This window comes from Somniosus microcephalus, chromosome 7, assembly GCF_052327205.1.
Source record: "Somniosus microcephalus isolate GS21.2 chromosome 7, FLI_Smic_1.0, whole genome shotgun sequence".
NCBI lineage: Eukaryota > Metazoa > Chordata > Chondrichthyes > Squaliformes > Somniosidae > Somniosus > Somniosus microcephalus.
In genome coordinates this window covers 199,359,131-199,380,629 of record NC_140993.1, presented here as the reverse complement: position 1 = coordinate 199,380,629, position 21,499 = coordinate 199,359,131, and the positions used below count along the sequence as shown (strand labels likewise).

The 21,499-nt window shown below is 41.7% G+C and overlaps 1 protein-coding gene across 10 annotated transcripts in view; it reads left to right on the top strand.

The window, feature by feature from the left end:
* LOC147115064 (sterile alpha motif domain-containing protein 12-like) overlaps nt 1–21,499 on the top strand; it is a 253,049-nt gene that overhangs the window by 159,901 nt on the left and 71,649 nt on the right. The window contains exon 5 of one of the 10 annotated variants that reach the window (XM_085993306.1): nt 4,686–4,789. The exons of the other annotated variants lie outside the window; for them this stretch is intronic. Within the exon in view, the coding sequence (XP_085849432.1) occupies nt 4,686–4,774 (89 nt within the window). The 3' untranslated portion in view covers nt 4,775–4,789. Of the gene's footprint in view, nt 1–4,685; nt 4,790–21,499 lie in introns of those variants that run through there. 10 annotated transcript variants of the gene reach the window in all.

Here is a 21,499-nt window from a genome sequence, read left to right as displayed (position 1 = left end):
GGTCATTTTCCGAGTGGCAGGCAGTGACTAGTGGGGTACCGCAAGGATCGGTCCTTATATATTAATGATCTGGACGAGGGAATTGGATGTAATATCTCCAAATTTGCAGACGACACAAAGCTGGGTGGGAGGGTATGCTGTGAGGAGGATGTCATGAAACTCCAGTACGATTTGGACAGGTTGGGTGATTGGACAGAAATATGGCAAATGCACTATAATGTGGATAAATGTGAGGTTATCCACTTTGTTGGCAAAAACAGGAAGGCAGATTATTATTTGAATGGCAATAGATTGGGAGAAGGGGAAGTGCAAAGAGACCTGGGTGTTCTTGTGCACCAGTCGCTGAAGGTAAGCATGCAGGTGCAGCAGGCGGTTAAGAAGGCAAATGGTATGTTGGCCTTCGTAGCAAGAGGGTTCAAGTACAGGAACAAGGATGTCTTGCTACATTTGTACAGGGCCTTAGTGAGACCACACCTTGAATATTGTGTGCAGTTTTGGTCGCCTTACCTGAGGAAGGACGTTCTTGCCATGGAAGGAGTGCAACGAAGATTCACCAGGCTGATACCTGGGATGGCAGGAATGACATACGAGGAGGGATTGTGTCGATTGGGCATATACTCACTGGAGTTTAGAAGATTGAGAGGGGATCTCATCGAAACCCAGAAAATTCTGTCAGGCCTGGACAGACTAGATGCAGGAAGGATGTTTCTGATGGCCGGGGAGTCCAGAACCAGGGGTCATAGTCTAAGGATAAAGGGTAAGCCATTTAGGACTGAAATGAGGAGGAATTTCTTCACCCAGAGAGTGGTGAACCTGTGGAATTCTCTGCCACAGAGGGCGGTGGAGGCCAGTTCATTAAATATATTCAAGAAAGAATTGGATATATTTCTTAAGGCTCAAGGGATATGGGGAGAAGGCAGGGACAGGGTACTAAATTTGAATGATCAGCCATGATCTCATTGAATGGCGGAGCAGGCTCGATGGGCCGAATGGCCTACTCCTGCTCCTATCTTCTATGTTTCAAGGAAGAAGGCCTACCACCACCATCACTTTATCGGGGAAAGTAGGGATGAACAATACATATCCTGAGAACAAATTTAACAAAAAATTAATTGGCCTAGGCATCCTGGAGAACAGTATGTTGGCCAGAGTATATACACTCTCTCTATTGAGAAACTAACAACCCCTGCTACTGGGGTCTGAGTGTGGAAATTGAATGAAGACAGGATTAAGCTGTGTTGGGATTCTTCCCCTAGATTGAATAGCCCACCACCACTCCGTATCCAGCCTCCCAGATAAAGAATGGCCATTGAATAAGGTGTGTAGGTTCATTACTGCCCATAGAACTGTACATCTCTCTGCATGCTATGCTCAGGAGAGCATGTCCTTTAATAAATCAGTGCTGGCTGTCATGCATTTAACCGCTGCACTTCTAAATGCTCACTCACTAATTGTATCTCAAATAATGGATTCTAAGAGTTTGCCCACAAGATACCTGGTCTATGGTTACTGTTCTTCCTTCTCTCCTTTCTTGAACTAAGGGGTTACATTGGCTAATCTCTAATCCCACAGCATCATTTGCATATTTGAGGGTTGAAAGATTGTGGCCAGAGCCTCTGCTACCTCCCCTCTGAATTCTTTCAACAACCTAGGGTGTATGAAGCCAATTCCTTTTCTACAATAATCTGATATATCCTCTACTACACCAAAAATCTCACTTCCACTTTTTTAAATCCCCATATTTAATACCTCTGCCATATCTTCATCCTCCACAATTGGAGCGGTCCTATCCTGTAACTATTCGCTTTACTTTTTTCATAAGTCCTTATTATTTTCCTTTGTATTATCTGTTGGTGTTTTTCATATTCCATTTTAGCCCTTCTAATCTCTCTCTTCACCTCCCTATTGCAGTTTTGATATTCCTTATGATTTTCTTTAGTATTGTTGGCCCTAATTTTATCATGTGCCCTTCTCGGGTTTTAGTTTAGTCTTAATCTCCTATCCATGGAACACTATTCTTTGTGCCCTCTTTTTGCCTTTATAGGAATATATTTATTTTGTACATTACATATGAAGATTTTCCACAGATAAGAACAGGAGTGGGCCATTCAGCCCCTCGAGTCTGTTCTGCCACACAAATTAGATCATGGCTGCTCTATACCTCAAGTCCATTTACCTGCATTTGTTCCGTATCTCTTGATACACTTGCTTAACAAAAATCTATTGATCTCAGTTTGGAAAATGTCAATTGATTCAGCATCTGCATTCTTTTTTGGGGATACCTCGACTAGATCACCCTTCAAAACTCAAGGGAGTGCAAGCCAAGTTTATGCAGCCTGTCCTCATAATTTAACCCTTAGTATTCTGGTGAATTTTCACAGTACCCCTGCCAAGGTCAATATATTTTTCTTGAGGTTTGGTGCCCAAAACTGAACACAATGCTCCAGATAGGATCTGACCAAAGTTTTGTACAATTGAAGCATTATTTCCTCACTTTTTAAAATTCCAATCCTTTGAGATAAAGGCCAACATTCCATTAGCCTTTTTAATTGCTTTTTGTATCTGTGCACTAGCTTTTAGTGATTTGTGTACATGGACACCTAAATCCCTTTGCTCCTCCACACCTCCTGGTCACTCACCATTAAGAAAATTTTCCAATTTTTGTCGCCCCCCTCCCCCACACATTGGGCAAAACCATGGCAGATGGAATTCATTCATTTAATCTGTCTGTGTCTCTTTGTAATTTCCTCCTCCCAATTTACCATGCCTCATAACTTGTCATTTGCAAACTTGGATATGCATCTCTTTATCCTTCATCCAAGTCATCAATATATATTGGCTCAGATTTTGCAGTCAGCGACGAAGGAACGGCGCTCACCATTCTCTGGGCTAACAGCTGCCCACAGAGTTTTCGCGGGCTTTTGAGTGGAGATGTGCTATCAGCAGGTGTTGGATCCAGCATAGCGCCCTCTACAGGGGATTTGTAGTGTGAGCGAGCAGGTCAAGCAATAGCATTGCCCTTCAACCAATCAGATTGAAGAATCCTCACTGAGACAGGCAGAGTATAAACCAGGAATTATAAATTAGATTTAAATCATGCACAGAAAGCAAAATAAAGATTGGGAAAGAAAGATGGGATTAAGAGAGATGAGAGACAGACCGAAAAAGTAAAAGAAACGCTTTTAATTTTTAAAATCTCCAACACTATTTAAATTCTGAAGGAATGAGTCTCCACACTTGTAAAATTGAATTTGCTGGGCCAGAGAGGTTGTTTGTGACTGATCACACCATTAAAAATTCACTTACTCCTGAATGCACCATCCCTAACTTTTTTTCTGCCGTGTTTAGTGGGCAAGTACAACAACTTCACACCTTTCCATTGATTTCAATGCCTAATCTTATTTGGTGAGGTACTGTTCTAGAGCAGCCTGTGGAGGAGTAGGGTAACTCAGACTGCAACATCCGGATTTCCACGTTTAACTGCGCATATGTGTACTTTTGAAAGTTGTTGTCCGATTTACTCCGTAATAACGGTGAGCGCTGTTAGCCTCATCATTCTTCTCGCTGCAAAACCCGGGCCATTCTGAAAAGCTGAGGCACCAACACAGATTCCTGGGGCACACCACCGGTCACATTCCAAAAATGAGAACACAACCCTTTTCCTATCTTTCCTGCAAATATTGTAACCAAAAAAGTTCTCAGTCCCGTCAAAATTTAAGCCTTATCTCTGTTACAGCTGTTGTATTCTATTCCTCTATAGTTAATGGTTTTAATGCTCCAATTTTGTTTTGAATGCTTTATGCATTCACATACATACCACTCAATCCTGACTCCCTTTTTTTCTTTGGAACATTTGACCGTTATTCTTTTCCCTGGTTCGTGATGATTTATTGATGTCCTTTCACCTTCTACAGTAGTGTTTTATCTCACCACCTCAAAGGTACTTCCTTTCCCTTTTCTCCTCTGATGAGATCTTCACATGCTACCCCTGCAGATGGCCACCCCCTTCTTTCTACACTGTGTCCTGAAGTGTCTAGCACTGTCTCTTACACCACATACTAGACAATATAACCCAGAACCCCTCATCCTGTCTGCTGTAGAGTGTGACCAATTGCTCCTTCTGCACATAGATCCTCTGCTCCAGTGACTCTGTTTTCCTACACTTAGTGGAAATGCTCTGCCTGGATACACTGGAGATATATGATGGCCCACATATCTCACACCACACACATCGCAAGAGCGCCATGTGGGTCTAACTGCCTTGTAAAATCATTTCCCACTTGCGCCAAACTCTCCCAAGCATCAAAATCCATGTACTCACCTTAACACCATTATTAGTTACAAGATGATAAAAAGCTCCTGTCCAATTGCACCTCAATGCCCAGCTCCCTCCAAGTCTGAACTCTGAGGTCAATCTCCATGCTCTTCTGACCTTTCATATTAAAACTGGCGCCTCACCGCTTGAGATTTGGCTTTTCAAAAGTAAAAGTATATCCAATGTGTGCCCATCATATCCATATCGGGACAGCCTCATGTGCCTCCTGACATTTGTACTTTTAGCTGAGACTTAAGAATTATCACTCTTGTATTCCCCTCATATCCATGTTAGGACAGGCTGATATTCTTGCCTTCCTTTGTGCTCCTTTTCAAGTCATAAAACTTCTTCTTTTTGCACTATCTCCCAGGTCCTGAAAGTGGTCACCATGGGTTGAACAGAGATTTATTGCCAGGCTTGCTCAGTCCAGGGTATGTTCCGGTCAGGTCCTTGGACTAATAGATTCATTGCATTTCAGGAAATTATGTCAACGAAGATTTCCATGTCATCATCTATAAAATGGGCTTTGAGCTCTTATTGTGTTTCATTTTTTATCAAAGGTTTGTACACTTGGCCAATTGACTTGAGAATTACTTGTGACTTATCATTTAACTGCTAATTGAAGAGATGGAGAAGCATTGAGCATTATTAGCGGTATATCCAGATTGGCTGATTTTCATCCATTAACACTAATAGACTTGGACTGAATGAAATAACTGCATATTGGAATTGTGGGCATGTGCTTTGCATGATTTTCCAAACAGTTAAATTAATGATCAGAAAATCATGCACAGTACATAGCCAGATTTCTGGTGTGTGCTGCCGATGAATACAGTGTCCGATAATTACTCCTAGGATCTTATTTCAGTTGCTGTGTATTAATGAAAACATTTTCTGCAAGAAAAGCACTGTTAATTTCCATGACAGTATTAGCTACTTAAGATAAAGGTCCCAGAAGTGTCAACATTTGCAGGAAGTCTCCAAACAGGATGAAGTTGAAGTATCAGATCTAAGTCATTCCCTCATTTCCCTTACACACAGAGACGCAGACACAATTATAACTTGTTAATTGGTTTAGTATTAACTTACAACACATATTGGGCCTGAATTTGCGGTCAGAGGCTTCCCGCGGGCAGATGCCTCTGAACCATAATAAATCTACCCACCTTACCTGATGGTCCTGGATCCATGGAGACTCACGCTCCTAGGCCTCTATGCACAGGCTTCCATAGAGGCCCACGTATCCCGGGGCGCAGGTGGTTCACAAGCACCCCGGGATCACGTGAGCCAGCTCGGATTCCCATTAAGCTTATAGGGATTCCATTTATGTACGGAATCCCCATAAGCTTAATAGGAATCACCAGAAAACTACATTTTTACAACACTGAAATTTAAAAAAATCATTGCATATTTAAAATTAATTAAAATACAATTTGATTAAACATTTAAAACTAATTTAATTTTTTGAAAAATAAATTCAAACATTTTTCAAGGGGCCAAAAATAACACACACTTATTGTACAGGTTTTTGAATGTTAAAATGATTTTTTTTAAATTATTATTTATTTTCACCCTTGCATTGGTAAAAGAAGGCCTTACGCCTGCTTTTACCAGGCGTAAGAGTTTCATGGGCATTCGTTGGGCAAATAGCCCAACTCTCTGCCAGCGAATGCCCATTTCCCAGGGATGTGGAGGATCTGTCGAAGATTCTTGACAGATCAAAAGTTCCGGGTTTTTGTGCATGAGCAGCACACGTGTAAACCCGGAACTTGCGGTGCACTTATGGAAAATCTGGGCCACTATCTCTTTTTCCTATACATTTTACTTTACTTTAAATATTAATTTACAATATTTTAACTGAAGTATATCGTGACTTTCTTATGTTAAGTGAGTTCTTGTGGGGGGTTTGATACTTTTAAGATTAAGCAATAATTGAATCAAATTCTTTGGGATGCAATCTAAACAACTAATTGACGAGTTTTAACACTAACAACTTTCAGTCAGAATGGAATAGTTCAGCAACATTTTTATTGAAAATGTATAAACTTGAAGCATTAATCAAATGAAAACATGAAAAAAATACTACTGTGTACCTATGCTGATAAGAGGCATAAAAAATTCATGTGCCTATAGTTGATTTATCCAAGACTGTACATTGCTTCATTTTCACTGCAGAAGTGCAAACATAACAAATATTTCTTGCGTCAGTCTACTGAATTGATGTGAAGTTAAGTATGCAGCAAGAATCAATTGCATTTTACTGAATCAGCAAATCCACTGCTACCATATTTTCACTTCAAACAAAAGGTACTAGCTACAAACCAGTCATATCCTGATGAGTAAGCTTTCCTCTTTCTCCCAGAAAAATGGTGAGGTTTTTTTTTTAGGATTACATCTTCATAAACTTCATCACTACCAAAACAGATTAACTAGTCATTTATCTCACTGCTGTTTGTGGAACCTTGCTCTGTACAAATTGGCTGTCTCGGTTGCCTACAACAGCGACTACATTTCAGAACTAAGTTGACTGTGAAATGCTTTGTGATGTCCTGAGGATGTGAAAGGTGCTATATAAATGCAATCTCTTTTTCTTTTTAGTTACTCAAACTTTTTATTGACATTTTACTTTTATTCCTTTTTTAAGGACCCCTAATGCTAAGTTCACTATTGAACTTAAAGATGCTGAGCTGATCTACTCCAAGATCATTGCTAGTGTCCATCTATACTCTACCTATTGTGCAAGCAAGAAGGACTTGGTTTAAGCCTGCATTTTCCCTTTGGGCAGGAAGGTATGGCTACTGTTGGCACATACTCTAAATACCATGAATGGAAAAGGGAGGCTCCATATGAGAAATTGGCAGAATCTTCTAAACATCCAGGCAACTATCCTAATTTCTAATCGCATCACTTCAGATTTGTATCTTTCCATTTAATAGTTTATTTGTTAATGTGGAGTTTATTACATTATTTGACATTGCTGAGCAATAATATAAAGTGCATTTACCATAAACCTCTTAAATGTTAGATAATAATTGATACTTTGGTTGAAACATTGCCACATTTAAATGAACTTTGGATCCAGTACAGCATCGCCAGCTGCAGAATGAAGTTTCCAATACTTTGCCCCAATGATACGCCTTAGCTGCAGCTTCAAACTTCAGACAAGCACCCCTTTCTCCACCAGTACAGATTTTTTCAAATTTCCACACCAGCCATCTTTTTATAGATTGAGTGAGATTGAATTGCCATTCGTTTTGTACTATGGGCCCACTAAGAACTGAGTTCAATGTGCCATCAGAAAAGATCTCTTTAAACAAAAGCAAGTCATAATGTTTAAGAGTATGCTGGGAACATTCTTTTTGTGTATTTGATTACCAACTTAATCATATAAGCATTGTACCAAGCCAAGAATAACCAACAATCCGTGCAAGGCGTACATTTTTAAAAAGAGCTGCGCAGACAGTTTTATTCTGTCAAGGGTGGATGTGGTAGTTTAGTCATGTGATAAATTTCCTCTGTGACTAATCATTTTAAGTAGTCTGGACCAGAGCATTAGTGATCTAATTCCAGCTCTGTGGAAAGATTACACATTGCATTTAACTAAAAGAACACTTGTGTATCAAAAGTAACAACTTTGCTGATATAACTAAAATGTTTTAGCATTCAGAATTCTGTTTTTAATGAATTAACATTATAGATTATTGTACTGAACATGCACTTGCATAACCTACCAAATGAGTGCCCTGCTATCAGTAATAGATGTTATCGGCCCCAATGGGTAGTTCTGTTTAGACTGCATTTGCCCTTTTGTAAATGTTATTTTTACAACACTAATTATTCAAAGCCCAGGAGTCTCTCTTGTAGTGCTAGTAATGAAAGTGGTATGCAAAAAGCCAAAAGTAATTAAAGGGAAAATTGGTGAAAAGACATCTAGCCAATTCTGACTGATTGCGATAGGACTTTGTGTTCTTTGCAGATCTCAACAATTGTCTCACATTTTAAATTGCTTAATGTAATTGAATTTAGATCCTAACTTGTGTATTTTAAAGGGATTAGGACCAACATAAAATTTGTAGAAATGTGCTATAGCAGTTCAGAGAAGTGTTTTTTCTTTTTAGATTTCACAGTTTTTTGACCATTTTCTCCCCACCCCTCCTGAAGTCTTGACTCCTTGCAGGTATATGTGCCATAAGAAACGGGCATGCCTGGTAGCATGTTCATTTGGCCATTATTCTTGGGTGAATATCAAAGACTTTTTGACTGCAAAGCATCACAGATAAGCCCAATCTTGCCCTCCATTTCCAGCAGGGGTGGCAAGGCAGTAAACAATTTTGTCTCTCTCCCCACCCCCCCCCCCCCCTACCAGTTGTGGCTGAGCCGTCTCTGCACAGACAGAGGATTGAACCTGGTCTGGTCTATGTGGCTGATCTCGCTCCGTGAACTTGTTGAGTCATCAGAACACACAGTATTTTCAGTTTATTTTTTATTAAAATATGCATTGATTTTTTTGAGGGGGGAGAAGATGGGTTATTTTAAAGTGGCTTCGTAACTACTGTATTTAATTGTAGTAAATTGGATAGATTTAAGGTGTCTATAGATGAATAATCTTGTCACTTTTATGTTGTGGGTGGGAACAAGTTACCCTTTGGAATCATCTAGTCACATTTAATATACAGCACACTAATTTAATTTATAACTTCCTGTTTTTAGAATATCACTAAAAAACTAACATGATCTAGTAGTGGATATTAATTTTATACTTGAGAGACTCTGATAGTGAATCCACGACACTGTCAATGCCCTTAAAGAATACTACCCAGTCTGTCTGCCTACTGATTGTAACATTAAATAGCTAGAGCATGATGTGTGCCACAATGTAGGGTTTTTAAACTGCAACAGTAGTAAATGGTTCTTATTTTCAAATGTATTGGTTCTTACGAAGCTTCCTATGTATCTTCTAAAAGTGCTTCTGACCAAGATAAATGATTGTACAATCTCTTAATTATGCTTGTCTCATCTGTTTTTGACACCAGCAAAACATACAAGCAATGACGGACTGGAAAAGACCCTCTGGTCCATCCAGCCTGTCCCACAGTATTGAGATACCTTGTGTAAAAGAATGCATTTTGTTAGTTTGTCACTGAAATATCTTTAAATGCTAGTTTTAAGAGTTGCTGCCAATTTTACATTTGCCAGTGTTTGTACCTATTTTATATATTTGACAAAAAAAAATTTTCTTCCTCAAATTTTACAGACAATAGTAATCACCTTAAGGAGATTAAGACCCTGGGGCTCAATGGCCTACATCCATGGCATGGATCTTTAGGGAATCGTTAAGAGTTCCGAGAGGAGGGCACCTGACAACTGTTTTTTAATTTTTTTTTTTAAAAAGGACAAACCGGCTGTCTTGGAAAGTTCGTGTAATAAATCTGACATTTGTCGCGGGTTTAAAAAAAGCTGTCATGAAATACCTCTATTTATGAACTCCGCATGGTTTTAATGGGGGCACAGTATCATGCTGGACAAACCTAGGTCCTGAAACTAGGGTCCAAAATCTAAACAAAGGAAACTACGAAGGTATGAGGAGTGAGTTGGCTATGATAGATTGGGGAGCTTCATTAAAAGGCATGATGGTGGATAGGCAATGGCTAACATTTAAGGAATGAATGCATGAATTGCAACAGTTAGACATTCCTTTCTGGTGCAAAAACACAAAAACGGCCCAACCATGGCCAACAAAAGAAATTAAGGATAGTATTAGATCCAAAGAGGAGCCATATAAAGTTGCCAGAAAAAAGTAGCAAGCCGGAGTATTGGGAGCAGTTTAGAATTCAGCAAAAAAGGACCAAGAGATTGATTAAGAGGGGAAAAATAGAGTATGAGAGTAAACTTGCAAGGAACGTAAAAGCGGATTGTAAAAGCTTCTACAAGTATGTAAAAAGAAAAAGATTAGTGAAGACAAATGTAGATCCCTTACAGTCAGAAACTGGAAATTGATAATGGGGAACAAGGAAATGGCAAGGCAATTAAACAAATACCATGGTTCTGACTTCACGGAAGAGGACATACATAACTTCCCAGAAATGGTAGGGAACCAAGGGTCTAGTGAGAAGGAGGAATTAAAGGAAATTAGTATTAGTAAAAAAAATAGTGCTGGAGAAATTAATGGGACTGAAAGCCAATAAATTCCCAGGGCCTGATAATCTGCATCCCAGAATACTAAAAGACGTAGCCAAGGAAATAGTGGATGCATTGGTTGTCATCTTCCAAAATTCTAATTATGGAACAGTTCCTGCAGATTGGAGGGTGGCAAGTGTAACCCTACTATTTAAAAAAGGAGGGAGAGAAAATGGCCTAACATCAGTAGTAGGGAAAATGCAAGAGTCTATTATACAGGATGTGATAACAGGACACTTAGAAAATATCAAAGGGATTAGACAAAGTCAACATGGATTTATGAAAGGGAAATCGTGTTTGACAAACCTACTGGAGTTTTTTGAGGATGTAACTGGTAGTATAGATAAGGGAGAACCAGTGGATGTGGTGTATTTGGATTTTCAGAAGGCCTTTGATAAAGTCCCACATAAGAAGTTGGTGTGCAAAATTAAAGCACATGGGACTGGGGGTAATATATTGGCATGGATTGAAAATTGGTTAACAGACAGGAAACTGAGTAGGAATAAATGGGTCTTTTTCGGGGTGGCAGGCGGTGACTAGTGGGGTTCCGCACGGATCAGTGCTTGAGCCCCAGCTATTCACAATATATATCAATGATTTGGATGAGGGAACCAAACGTAATATTTCCAAGTTTGCTGATGACACAAAACTAGGTGGGATTGTGAGTTGTGAGGAGGATGCAGAGAGGCTTCAAGGCCATTTAGACAAGTTGAGTGAGTGGGCAAATACATGGCAGATGCAGTATAACGTGGATAAATGTGAAGTTATCCACTTCGGTAGGAAAAACAGAAAGGCAGAGTATTATTTAAATGGTGATAGATTGGGAAATGTTGATGCAGAGAGGGACCTGGGTGTTCTTGTACACCAGTCACTGAAAGCAAACATGCAGGTGTAGCAAGCAGTTAGCAAGGCAAATGGTATGTTGGCCTTCATTGCAAGAGGATGAGCGTACAGGAGCAAGGGTGTCTTACTACAGTTATACAGGGCTTTGGGGAGGCCACACCTGGAGTACTGTGTGCAGTTTTGGTCTCCTTACCTAAGAAAGAAGGATATACTTGCCATAGAGGGAGTGCAGCGAAGGTTCACCAGACTGATTCCTGGGATGGCAGGACTGTCGTATGAGGAGAGATTGGGTCGACTAGGCCTGTATTCAATAGAGTTTAGAAGAATGAGAGAGGATCTCATTAAAACGTATAGCATTCTGACAGAGCTAGACAGACTGGATGCAGGGAGGATGTTTCCCCTGGCTGGGGGGTCTAGAACGAAGGGTCACAGTCTCAGGATATGAGGTAGGGCATTTAGGACTGAGATGAGGAGAAATGTCTTCACTCAGAGGGTGGTGAACCTGTGGAGTTCTCTACCACAGGAGGCCAAGTCACTGAATATATTTAAGAAGGAGATGGATAGATTTCTAGACACAAAAGGCATCAAGGGGTATGGGGAGAGCGGGAATATGGTATTGAGATAGAGGATCAGCCATGATCATATTAAATGGCAGAGCAGGCTCGAAGGGCCGAATTGCCTACTCCTGCTCCTATTTTTCTGTTTCTATGTTAGAATTATTTGAGCAGGTACTGGAGCTTATGCATGAAGGGAACTCTGTGGACCTTGTTTATCTAGATTTTGATACTGCACCACAAAGAAGCTTGGTCCAGAAGATAGAAAAGCACTGAATAGGTGGGTAGTTATTGAATTGGGTTGGCAACTGGCTGCATCGTATGAGACTGAAGATGGTTGTTTGTGGATCTGCATCAGAGTAACAGGAAGTGACTTGTGGGATGCTCCAAGGATCCGTGAATGATTTGGAAGTGGGGATAGAGACAAAGTTGTCAAAATTTGCTGGGGGGTGGTTGTTAAGTCTGTGTGTTCCAGTTGTATTAAGATTAATTACTGACACAGACTACAAGAATAAAGTTCAACAGGTCTTTACTAGTTGGAGGTCAGGACTATACTCAATACAATATCACTACACAGTACTTATATACCGGTGGTCACCACCGGTATTACGTATACAGCAGCCAGAGAAAGTAGTACATCTCTTAAGGTGGAACAGGCTTAAGTTCTCTTAAGGTGGAACAGGTTACATACACCACAATCCTCCCTTTTTAGCTTAACAGTCATATCCCCATTTAACATAACATAATAACATATATACATATATAACTTCAGGTATAAACAGTTCAAAGGTTCAGTCTCTCAGGAGGCCTTCTGATTCGGTTTGGATAACGCCTTTCAGTGGTCTCTGATTCTTGTTGCTGAGGTGACTCTTCTTGTTGGTTTCCTATGTATTGGACGTCATCATCAGGTACAGTCCCTGCCGAGGTAGATGCTTCAGGTTCATTAACGTCTTCCACAGTTGTCTCTGTCGCAACCATGGGTTCGACCCTTGCTCTTGATTCTACCAGTTGATCCGCATGACGCCTTATCACATTGTTACCAATATCTACTGTGTACATCAGAGGTCCTTGTCTGGCCCGGATTGTTCCGGACTGCCATTTTTCGTTTCCATAGCCCCTTGCCAACACTGGTTGTCCTACGTCGAAACTTCGAGTGGACTTGTTATTAATATGCCGGAACTGTTTGTTTTCCACTTCCCTCCGCACATTTGGTTTTAACAAGTCCATCCTGGACCGCAACCTCCTGTTATAAAACATCATGGCAGGACTTTGGTTAGTCACTGCATGAGCAGCGTTTCGATATGCCATTAGGAAATTGTCCACCTTGTGTTGTAACGGAATCTGATCATCGTTCATGGCCTTTATTGCCTTTTTGAATGTTTGGACAAATCTCTCGGCCAACCCGTTTGTCGCCGGATGATATGGGGCAGAGGTATAATGTTTCACCCCATTCTTCTTTAAGAATTTTTGGAATTCTTCCGACACGAACTGTGGTCCGTTGTCCGAACATATCTGTTCTGGCAATCCGTTCCTTGCGAATATTGTTCTTAACACCGCAATTGTCTTTTCTGAAGTAGTGGTATTCATCTTGATCACTTCTGGCCATTTGGAATGTGTGTCCACCGCAATTGGGAACATGGAGTCCATGAATGGACCAGCAAAGTCAATATGTACGCGTTGCCATGGGGCTGAAGGCCATTCCCATGGGTGTAGCGGTGCGATCGGAGGTGCATTTCGCACTTTTTGGCACCCAGCGCAGCTTTTTGTCAACTCCTCAATCTGTTGGTCAATGCCCGGCCACCATACATAAGCCCTAGCAAGACTTTTCATCTTAACTCCCCTCAGATGACCTTCATGCAGTTCCTTTAGAACTCTTTCCCGTAACTTGGGAGGAATAATCACTCTTGTCCCGTACATCAAAGTACCATGGCAGACGGACAGCTGGTCTCGCCTTGCCGAGAATGCCGGTAACAGAGGATCACCATGTGTTGGCCATCCCTTCACTGTCACCTCGTAAACTCGGGACAGTGTTGGGTCGCTCCTGGTTTCTCTTTCAATACTTGCATTGGTGACTGGTAAACACTCGATGGTCGAATGAAGTAACTCAACAGGGTCAACTTTCATCGTCTCTTCTGCTTCAGGTAGTGGCAGGCGCGACAGCCCATCAGCATTGCCATGCTGCTTTGTACCTTTGAATTCTATTTGATATTGATGTGCCCCTAGGAAAAGGGACCATCTCTGGAGTCGCTGTGCTGTCATCACCGAAACACCCTTCTTAGGGTTAAAAATGGATACCAACGGCTGATGGTCTGTCAGAAGTGTGAATTTTTGGCCCTGCAGGTAATGATTAAACTTCTTCACTCCCCATACAAGGCTGAGAGCCTCCCTATCGATCTGCGCATAGTTGCGCTCAGCGGAGGTCAATGATCTGGATGCAAACGCAACTAGCCTTTCCGTACCATTTGGCAATTTGTGTGAGAGTACTGCCCCAATACCATATGGAGAAGCATCACAAGCCAACCGAATAGGCAGTGTCGGGTTGAAATGAGCCAACACTTCCTCTGAGGTGATCAATTCTTTGCTTTTGCGAAATGCCTTCTTACAGTTTTCGCTCCATTCCCATGGTACCCCCTTCTGTAAAAGAGCGTTCAGCGGGTGCAGTACCGTGGATAGATTCGGTAGAAACTTATGGTAATAGTTAATCAATCCCAGAAACGACCTCAACTGAGAGACATTATCCGGAGCGGGAGCCTTTACAACTGCCTCTCTCTTGTCAGGAGACTTATGAAGCCCCTCCCGGTCAATGACATGACCACAGTACGAGATCCGCTTCTGAAAGAACTCACATTTCTGCCGATTAACTCTAACTCTAAGTCCATACTCTTTCAGTCTGTTGAGCACCAGTTCCAAGTTTGTGAGGTGTTCTTCATCACCATCACCTGTAATCAGAATATCGTCCAGGTAACATTGTGTGCCTGGAATTCCCTGTAATACCTGCTCCATGGCCCTCTGCCAAATTGCCGGAGCCGATGCCACTCCAAAAACCAGCCTATTATACCGGTACAAACCTCTATGCGTGTTGATCGTGAGGTACTGGCATGACTCTTCTTCAACCTCCATCTGCAAGTACGCCTGCGCCAGGTCTATCTTGGTGAAGTGTTTCCCGCCAGACAACGAAGCAAAAATATCCTCAATCCGCGGAAGCGGATACTGCACCGTGTGAAGCACCGGATTAACGGTGATCTTGAAATCTCCACAGATGCGAACCTTCCCTGGTTCTCCTGGCTTGTTGCTCGAAGGACGTTTCATAACGGGAACAATGGGCGTAGCCCACTCACTCCAATCTACCTTAGACAGTACACCTGAACGTTCTAGCGCTTCCAGTTCCGCTTCTACAGTAGGTCGTATTGCATAGGGTACCGGTCTGGCTTTGAAAAATTTTGGTTGTGCATGTTCATCAATCTTGATGTTTGCCGTAATTCCTTTCAGTGTTCCCAGTCCTTGCTGGAACACCTCTTTAGCATCATCCAATATTTTGGACAATCGTTTAGGTTTGACATCTGTTTCCCCGGAATCTACCGTTAGTGCTTTTAAGGAGTGCCAGTCCATATTCATTTTCCTAATCCACTCCCGTCCCAGTAGTGGTGGACCTCCTTCAGGTAGCACATATAAGTCCATTACTTGGCTTTCTTCACCCTTGTGGACCACTTTTACCTCCATCTTTCCGATGGGGTACACTCTTTGCCCCGTGTATGTTTTCAATATAATCTCCGTATCCCGTAGGGGAATATGTTGGAATAACCTTTTGTAATCTTTCTTATTCATGACCGTCAATGCCGATCCAGTGTCCAATTCCATCTTTACTTGGACTCCTGCTATCTGAAGAGTGACCCAAATTGTCTGGAGATCTGCATCCTTACCAGCGTTGTGTACTCTTAAGCTACCCAGTTCATTACTGCTAGCGTCTGAATCTGACTTCTGTTCGTTCGAACTGGTCTTTGTCACCTTGTGCACCTTTATGTATTTTCCTTGCGGTGACTTTTTGTTGCTGGTCTTCTTTCCTGACCGGCATACTTTAGCTATGTGGCCAAGCCTGCCACACGTTCTGCATTCTTGGTTTTTAAACCAACACTGGTTCTGATCGTGTGTTGTCTTTCCACAATGATAACATTTTACAGTACTCAAACCCAATTTATTTGTACTGAGTTCCGGTGACCGTAGCTGCATTACTGCCGTGCCTCTCACTGCGGCTTCGTGTGCTGCTGCCATAGTGACCGCTTTCTCAAGCGTCAGCTCATTCTCCTCGAGCAGTCGCTTTTGTGTATCTTCTTTTAATAATCCACACACACATTTATCCCTTAGCGCGTCTGTCAGTCCCGTTCCAAACTGACAGTACCTCGCCAGCTTACGCAATTCCATTAAATATTCAGCATTGCTTTCATCCTTCAGCTGCCTTCTGCTGTAAAATTTAAATCGTTCCGCTAGCATCAGCGGCATGGGGTTTAGATGATTTTTCAGGACAGTAACAATCTCCTCGAACGTCTTATCCGCCGGTTCATCTGGTGATAAAAGGTGTTTCAATTGCCCGTATGTCTTTGCACCCATTAAGTTCAATAAAGTTAGTGCTTTCTCTGCATCTGGGATTTTATTTGCTTTACAATAATTTTGTATGCGTTCTACATACATGGCCCAATCTTCGATGTCGCTATCAAAGGTATTAATGTTCCCATGTTTAGGCATCGTTGCAATTTATTTTATCCCAAGATGGCGGCTTCCCGCTCTTGTCTTCGTCCTCCGCCTACAAAATGGTGGTTTTCCCGCGCTTGGCGGTCTTCACCCACTGGCTGCAATGGCGTTTGGCGTGCCGCTGCTGCTCCCCTTTCCCAGCGGTTAGTAACTCCCCCGACGCTGTCTCCGCTTCACCGCGGCTCCCTCGGGCATTCGCGCTTCCCCGATGTCGCGCCTCGCAGCCCTTCTTGCAGCCCGGCTATTAGCACCGGCTGCGTTCGCCTTCACCGCGGCTCTCGCGCCTTCAGTCGCCCCAGACGCTGCGCCTTTTTGGCCCGAAAGCGGCCCGGCCCTTATCACCAGCCGCGATCGATGTCCCCGCGCTGCGCCTTTCGGCCCGAATGCGGCCCGGCCCTTATCTCCGGTCGCGATCGATCTCACCGCCCTTATTCCTCCGTCTTCCTCCCCCCGTCTGTACAGCCAACGCGGCCGACTTTCTGCTCGCGTCGCTGACCGGCTTACCCGCCACCGAGGTAGAAAGAAGATAGCTGACTGCCGCTGATGGAGGCTTCGAGTTCAGGATGTCTTCTGCACTCCGGGTTCTCGATGCCTGCCGCGCGATGTGTCTTCCAGCAGGGTGATGAGGGTGGATGCCTCTCTTCGACGCCCGTTCTGTGGACGAAGCCGCCGTGGATATAAACTGCCGCAGGGTAAGAATCGGACTCGTCGCCACTGTTAAGTCTGTGTGTTCCAGTTGTATTAAGATTAATTACTGACACAGACTACAAGAATAAAGTTCAACAGGTCTTTACTAGTTGGAGGTCAGGACTATACTAAATACAATATCACTACACAGTACTTATATACCGGTGGTCACCACCGGTATTACGTATACAGCAGCCAGAGAAAGTAGTACATCTCTTAAGGTGGAACAGGCTTAAGTTCTCTTAAGGTGGAACAGGTTACATACACCACAGTGGTGGTGTTACAAACAATGAAGCAGGCTGAAAAGGTAGAGAGTATTCTAGATCAATTGAGAAGTTCGGCTGAGAAATGGCAACTGAAATTCAGTTTTGATAAATGCAAAGTGATGAGACTAGGATAAGATAATAAACACTAACTGTAAACTAGTGGTGTTACTCTACAGAATACAGCACAGGAAAACGATTTTGTGGGTATGGGTAGACAGTTCTTTGAAACCGTCTGAACAGTGCGCAGTGAAAGGAAGAAAGACTTGCATTTATATAGCGCCTTTCACAACCTCAGGATGTCCCAAAGCACTTTACAGCCAATGAAGTACTCTTGAAGTGTAGTCATGTAATGTAGGAAACGTGGCGGCCAATTTGCACACAACAAACTCCCACAACCAGCAATGTGATAATGACCATGGGTGGTATAAAGGATCTTGGCTTGTATAACACAGGGAATTGCAATTGAACACATCACAAGATGTGATACTGATACTATGCAAGACATTGGCTCAACCCCCATCTGGGATACTGTGTGCAGATCGGGTCACCATATTGTAGGAAGGACATGGCATTGGGAAAAGATTCAGCGAAGGGCTTCCTACCTATCTGGCATCAATACTTTTGACTACAGAGTTGAGATTGCTTACACTAGAGAAGAGCAAACTTGGGATCTTAGAGGTATTCAAGATCCTTAAGTGAATCGACAACAAACTGTTTATCATGGCCCTGAGAATGACAACAGAGGTGCATGGGATGAGGCTCAGAAGAGGGAAGGTGAACAGACAAATCACATAACTATTTCACAGAGGATGTGAATGTTTGGAATAGACTACCGAGGAAGGAGATCAAGTCTGATAACATTAGTAATTTTAAGAAAGAATTGGGCCGACATTTGGGGTTGGTCAGATCGAGTGAAATGGTCTTTTCAGGTTCTGTGCATTCCTATGTTCCTAAACACAAACCCTTTCCCTTGGATTAATGTGCTTTCTAAGGTTTATAGAATGCAAAACAAAAGTACAACCAGTCATCAGAAGTAATTTTTCTCATTTCTAATTCAGCCTCTTTTTAAAAAAATTAAAAAAATTACAATATAAGAATTAACTCAGTAATACTATTGAAATTTCTCGTATTTCAAAATTATTTGAAGAATAGCTACTTGGCAGTAAGTGCTAGGGATATCCCAGTTCAGCTGACTAATGCTGATCCATTTGGGGAAATTTAGTACATTGCACATGTTCTGCACTGTACAATTCAAATTCAGTTCTGTCACAGCTCTGGGCAAAGATTCCAAGCCCAAGCTTTTGGGAGAAGCTGAGGCCTTCAAGTAAAAACTCTAATGAAGGCATTGAGGACAATTCAATGGATAAATGATGAATTTAATGAAGTTGGGTTTTTTACTTGTTACATCGCTTATTTTGGATAAATTTCAGTAACTGAGGAAAAGAACATTCAGAAAGCATTTTGAGTGATTTATGGGATCCTGGTGACCAGATTGCACAATCTGAGTAAAATACTGAAACTATAAAATAATAGCAAATGTATTTTCCTTTAGCATTGAAAATGCCTAGCCTAGCATCACCTACAGAGCAACAGGTACTTACACAAGTTGTGTGTTTACTGAAAACTCGTTGTATCAAATTTAATATGTATAAAACATTTTCCATCTGCACACATGTCCTGTCAACTTTTTCTATTATAAATGGCAGGAGGGTGTAGTTACAATGTCACACATTTACATAGCCAGTTGCTATTATAAATGTGGATATATGCATTTATAATGCAAATATTAAAATAAGGACAGAATATATGACTTTAAAATGAGGATAGAGTTATGCCTGTGCACCCTGGTCCATTATCCCCATCCTCTAACCCTATGACAATCTGGGCTATCACTTATTGGGAAAGTAAGCAATTACATTTTCAGTTCTGCTTAATAGGGACTTGTCTTCCTGTACAGGAGTGCCTATTTTGAGTCAAGTTTATCTTCGCCTATTTGTTAGTTCATCTATTATTAATCTGGTCAGTTTTCACAATTTTTTGCAAGTTTTATGATTTGGTCATTTTAAGCACTGTAACCTTCAAGAAATTCTATTGTCCTTAAAAGCCGTATAACGTCCTTATTTCTTCTAACTTTGGTTATATGTTGGGATATGTAGAAAGTTGATGCAGGATTGACTTAACCTCGTTGATAAATTGATTTATGCCAAACCTTTATAAAACACTGGTTAGGCCCCAGCTGGAGTATTGTATGCAATTCTGGGCACTGCACTTTAGGAAGGATGTCAAGGCCTTAGAGAGGGTGCAAAAGAGATTTACTAGAATGGTACCAGGGATGTGTGACTTCATTATAGGGAGAGACTAGAGAAGCTGGGGTTGTTCTCCTTTTAAAGCAGAGAAGGTTAAGAAAAGATTTGATGGAAGTGTTCAAACTCATGAATGGTTTTGATAGGGTAAACAAGGAGAAACTGTTTCCAATGGCAGAAGGGTCGGTAACCAAAGGACACAGATTTAAGGTGATTGGCAAAAGAACTAGAGGTGACATGTGGAAACAATTTTTTTATGCAGCGAGTGGTTATGATCTGGGTTACACTGCCTGAAGTGGGTGTGGAAACAAATTAAATAGTATCATTCAAAAGGGAATTGGATAAATATTTAAAGGAAAAAATTTACAGGACTATCTGGAAAGATCAGGGTAGTGGGACTAATTGGATAGCTTTACCAAGGAGCTGGCACAGCACAATGGGCCTTATGGCCTCCTGTTGTGCTGTATCATACTGTGATGCTGCATATTACAGTATTGCATGCTTTGGTGCAAAATTTGTTGATGCTGGTTTGTAGAATTTGAATTGCTTTTTTGACCTTGGAGTGGTGGTTTGATTTTTGGGGTCTGTTTAGCTACTGTTCAGGAAAATACAAGATTCCATTTATTGCTTTGTCTGTTGTTCCCAAAACCTGATGTTTATTACCTTGATAGTTTGAAAAACTCTTGAACTTTACGTACTGTACAAAGATATCCAAACTTTACGTACTCTACAAAGATATCCAAACATGATTTATTCCCTTGTCAGATAGTCAGAGCACCTTTTTTAAAGCGACCACATGGACAACATCGAGTAGATCATTGCCATATTTCAAGGTCTTGGTTTTCTTTTCAATTGCTGCTAAAGCACCAGTTGTTAGACATTGGTCTTCTGACAAGTCTGGGGAATAGTCTTGCTAGCCAATGGACTATTTCCATGCACCAGATAGATTTTGGAACTCGGTAGACCGCTGCTTTAGCTTCTACCATCAAACCTGGAAGTTCTAAATAGAGGATATTCAGACTTCTACAACAGAATTTTCCCTCTGTATCTCTAGTTGACCACAGTATCTGCTAAATTGTGATCTAACCTCCTTCAATACCCATCCCCACTACTCTCAATTGCACCAGATCAAACTGCAGTATGTGGAGAATGCAGTAATAAAAGAGGACGTTGCATTATTTGCCTTGCAAGGTAATTTTTCATCCTTGAATACTCTTTTTCATGTCTCCTCTCTCCAAACCATATTGTAACTAACTGCATAGAAATACATAGATGTTACTACACTGAAATGGGCCACTCGGCCCAACCAGTCCATGTCGGCGTTTCCACTCAAAAAATAGTTTATAATGTAGGAACGTGGGTTCCTAACTAAAAGACTGAGTTCTACACAGGCGATCAAACAAAACAAACTTTAATGAAACAAACAGGTGTAACAAGAAACTGCAGGATAACAACGAATGTAGGTCTGCTCTCTTCGGAGGCTCCATGAGGACTGCTCCGGCGGTCCCGTGGCTGACGTCATCACGTTTTCCCGCCAGTGGGGGATCACGTGATGAATGGCGTGACGTCATCACGTTTTAGCTGCGCTGTTAAAGTAACCACGCTCTG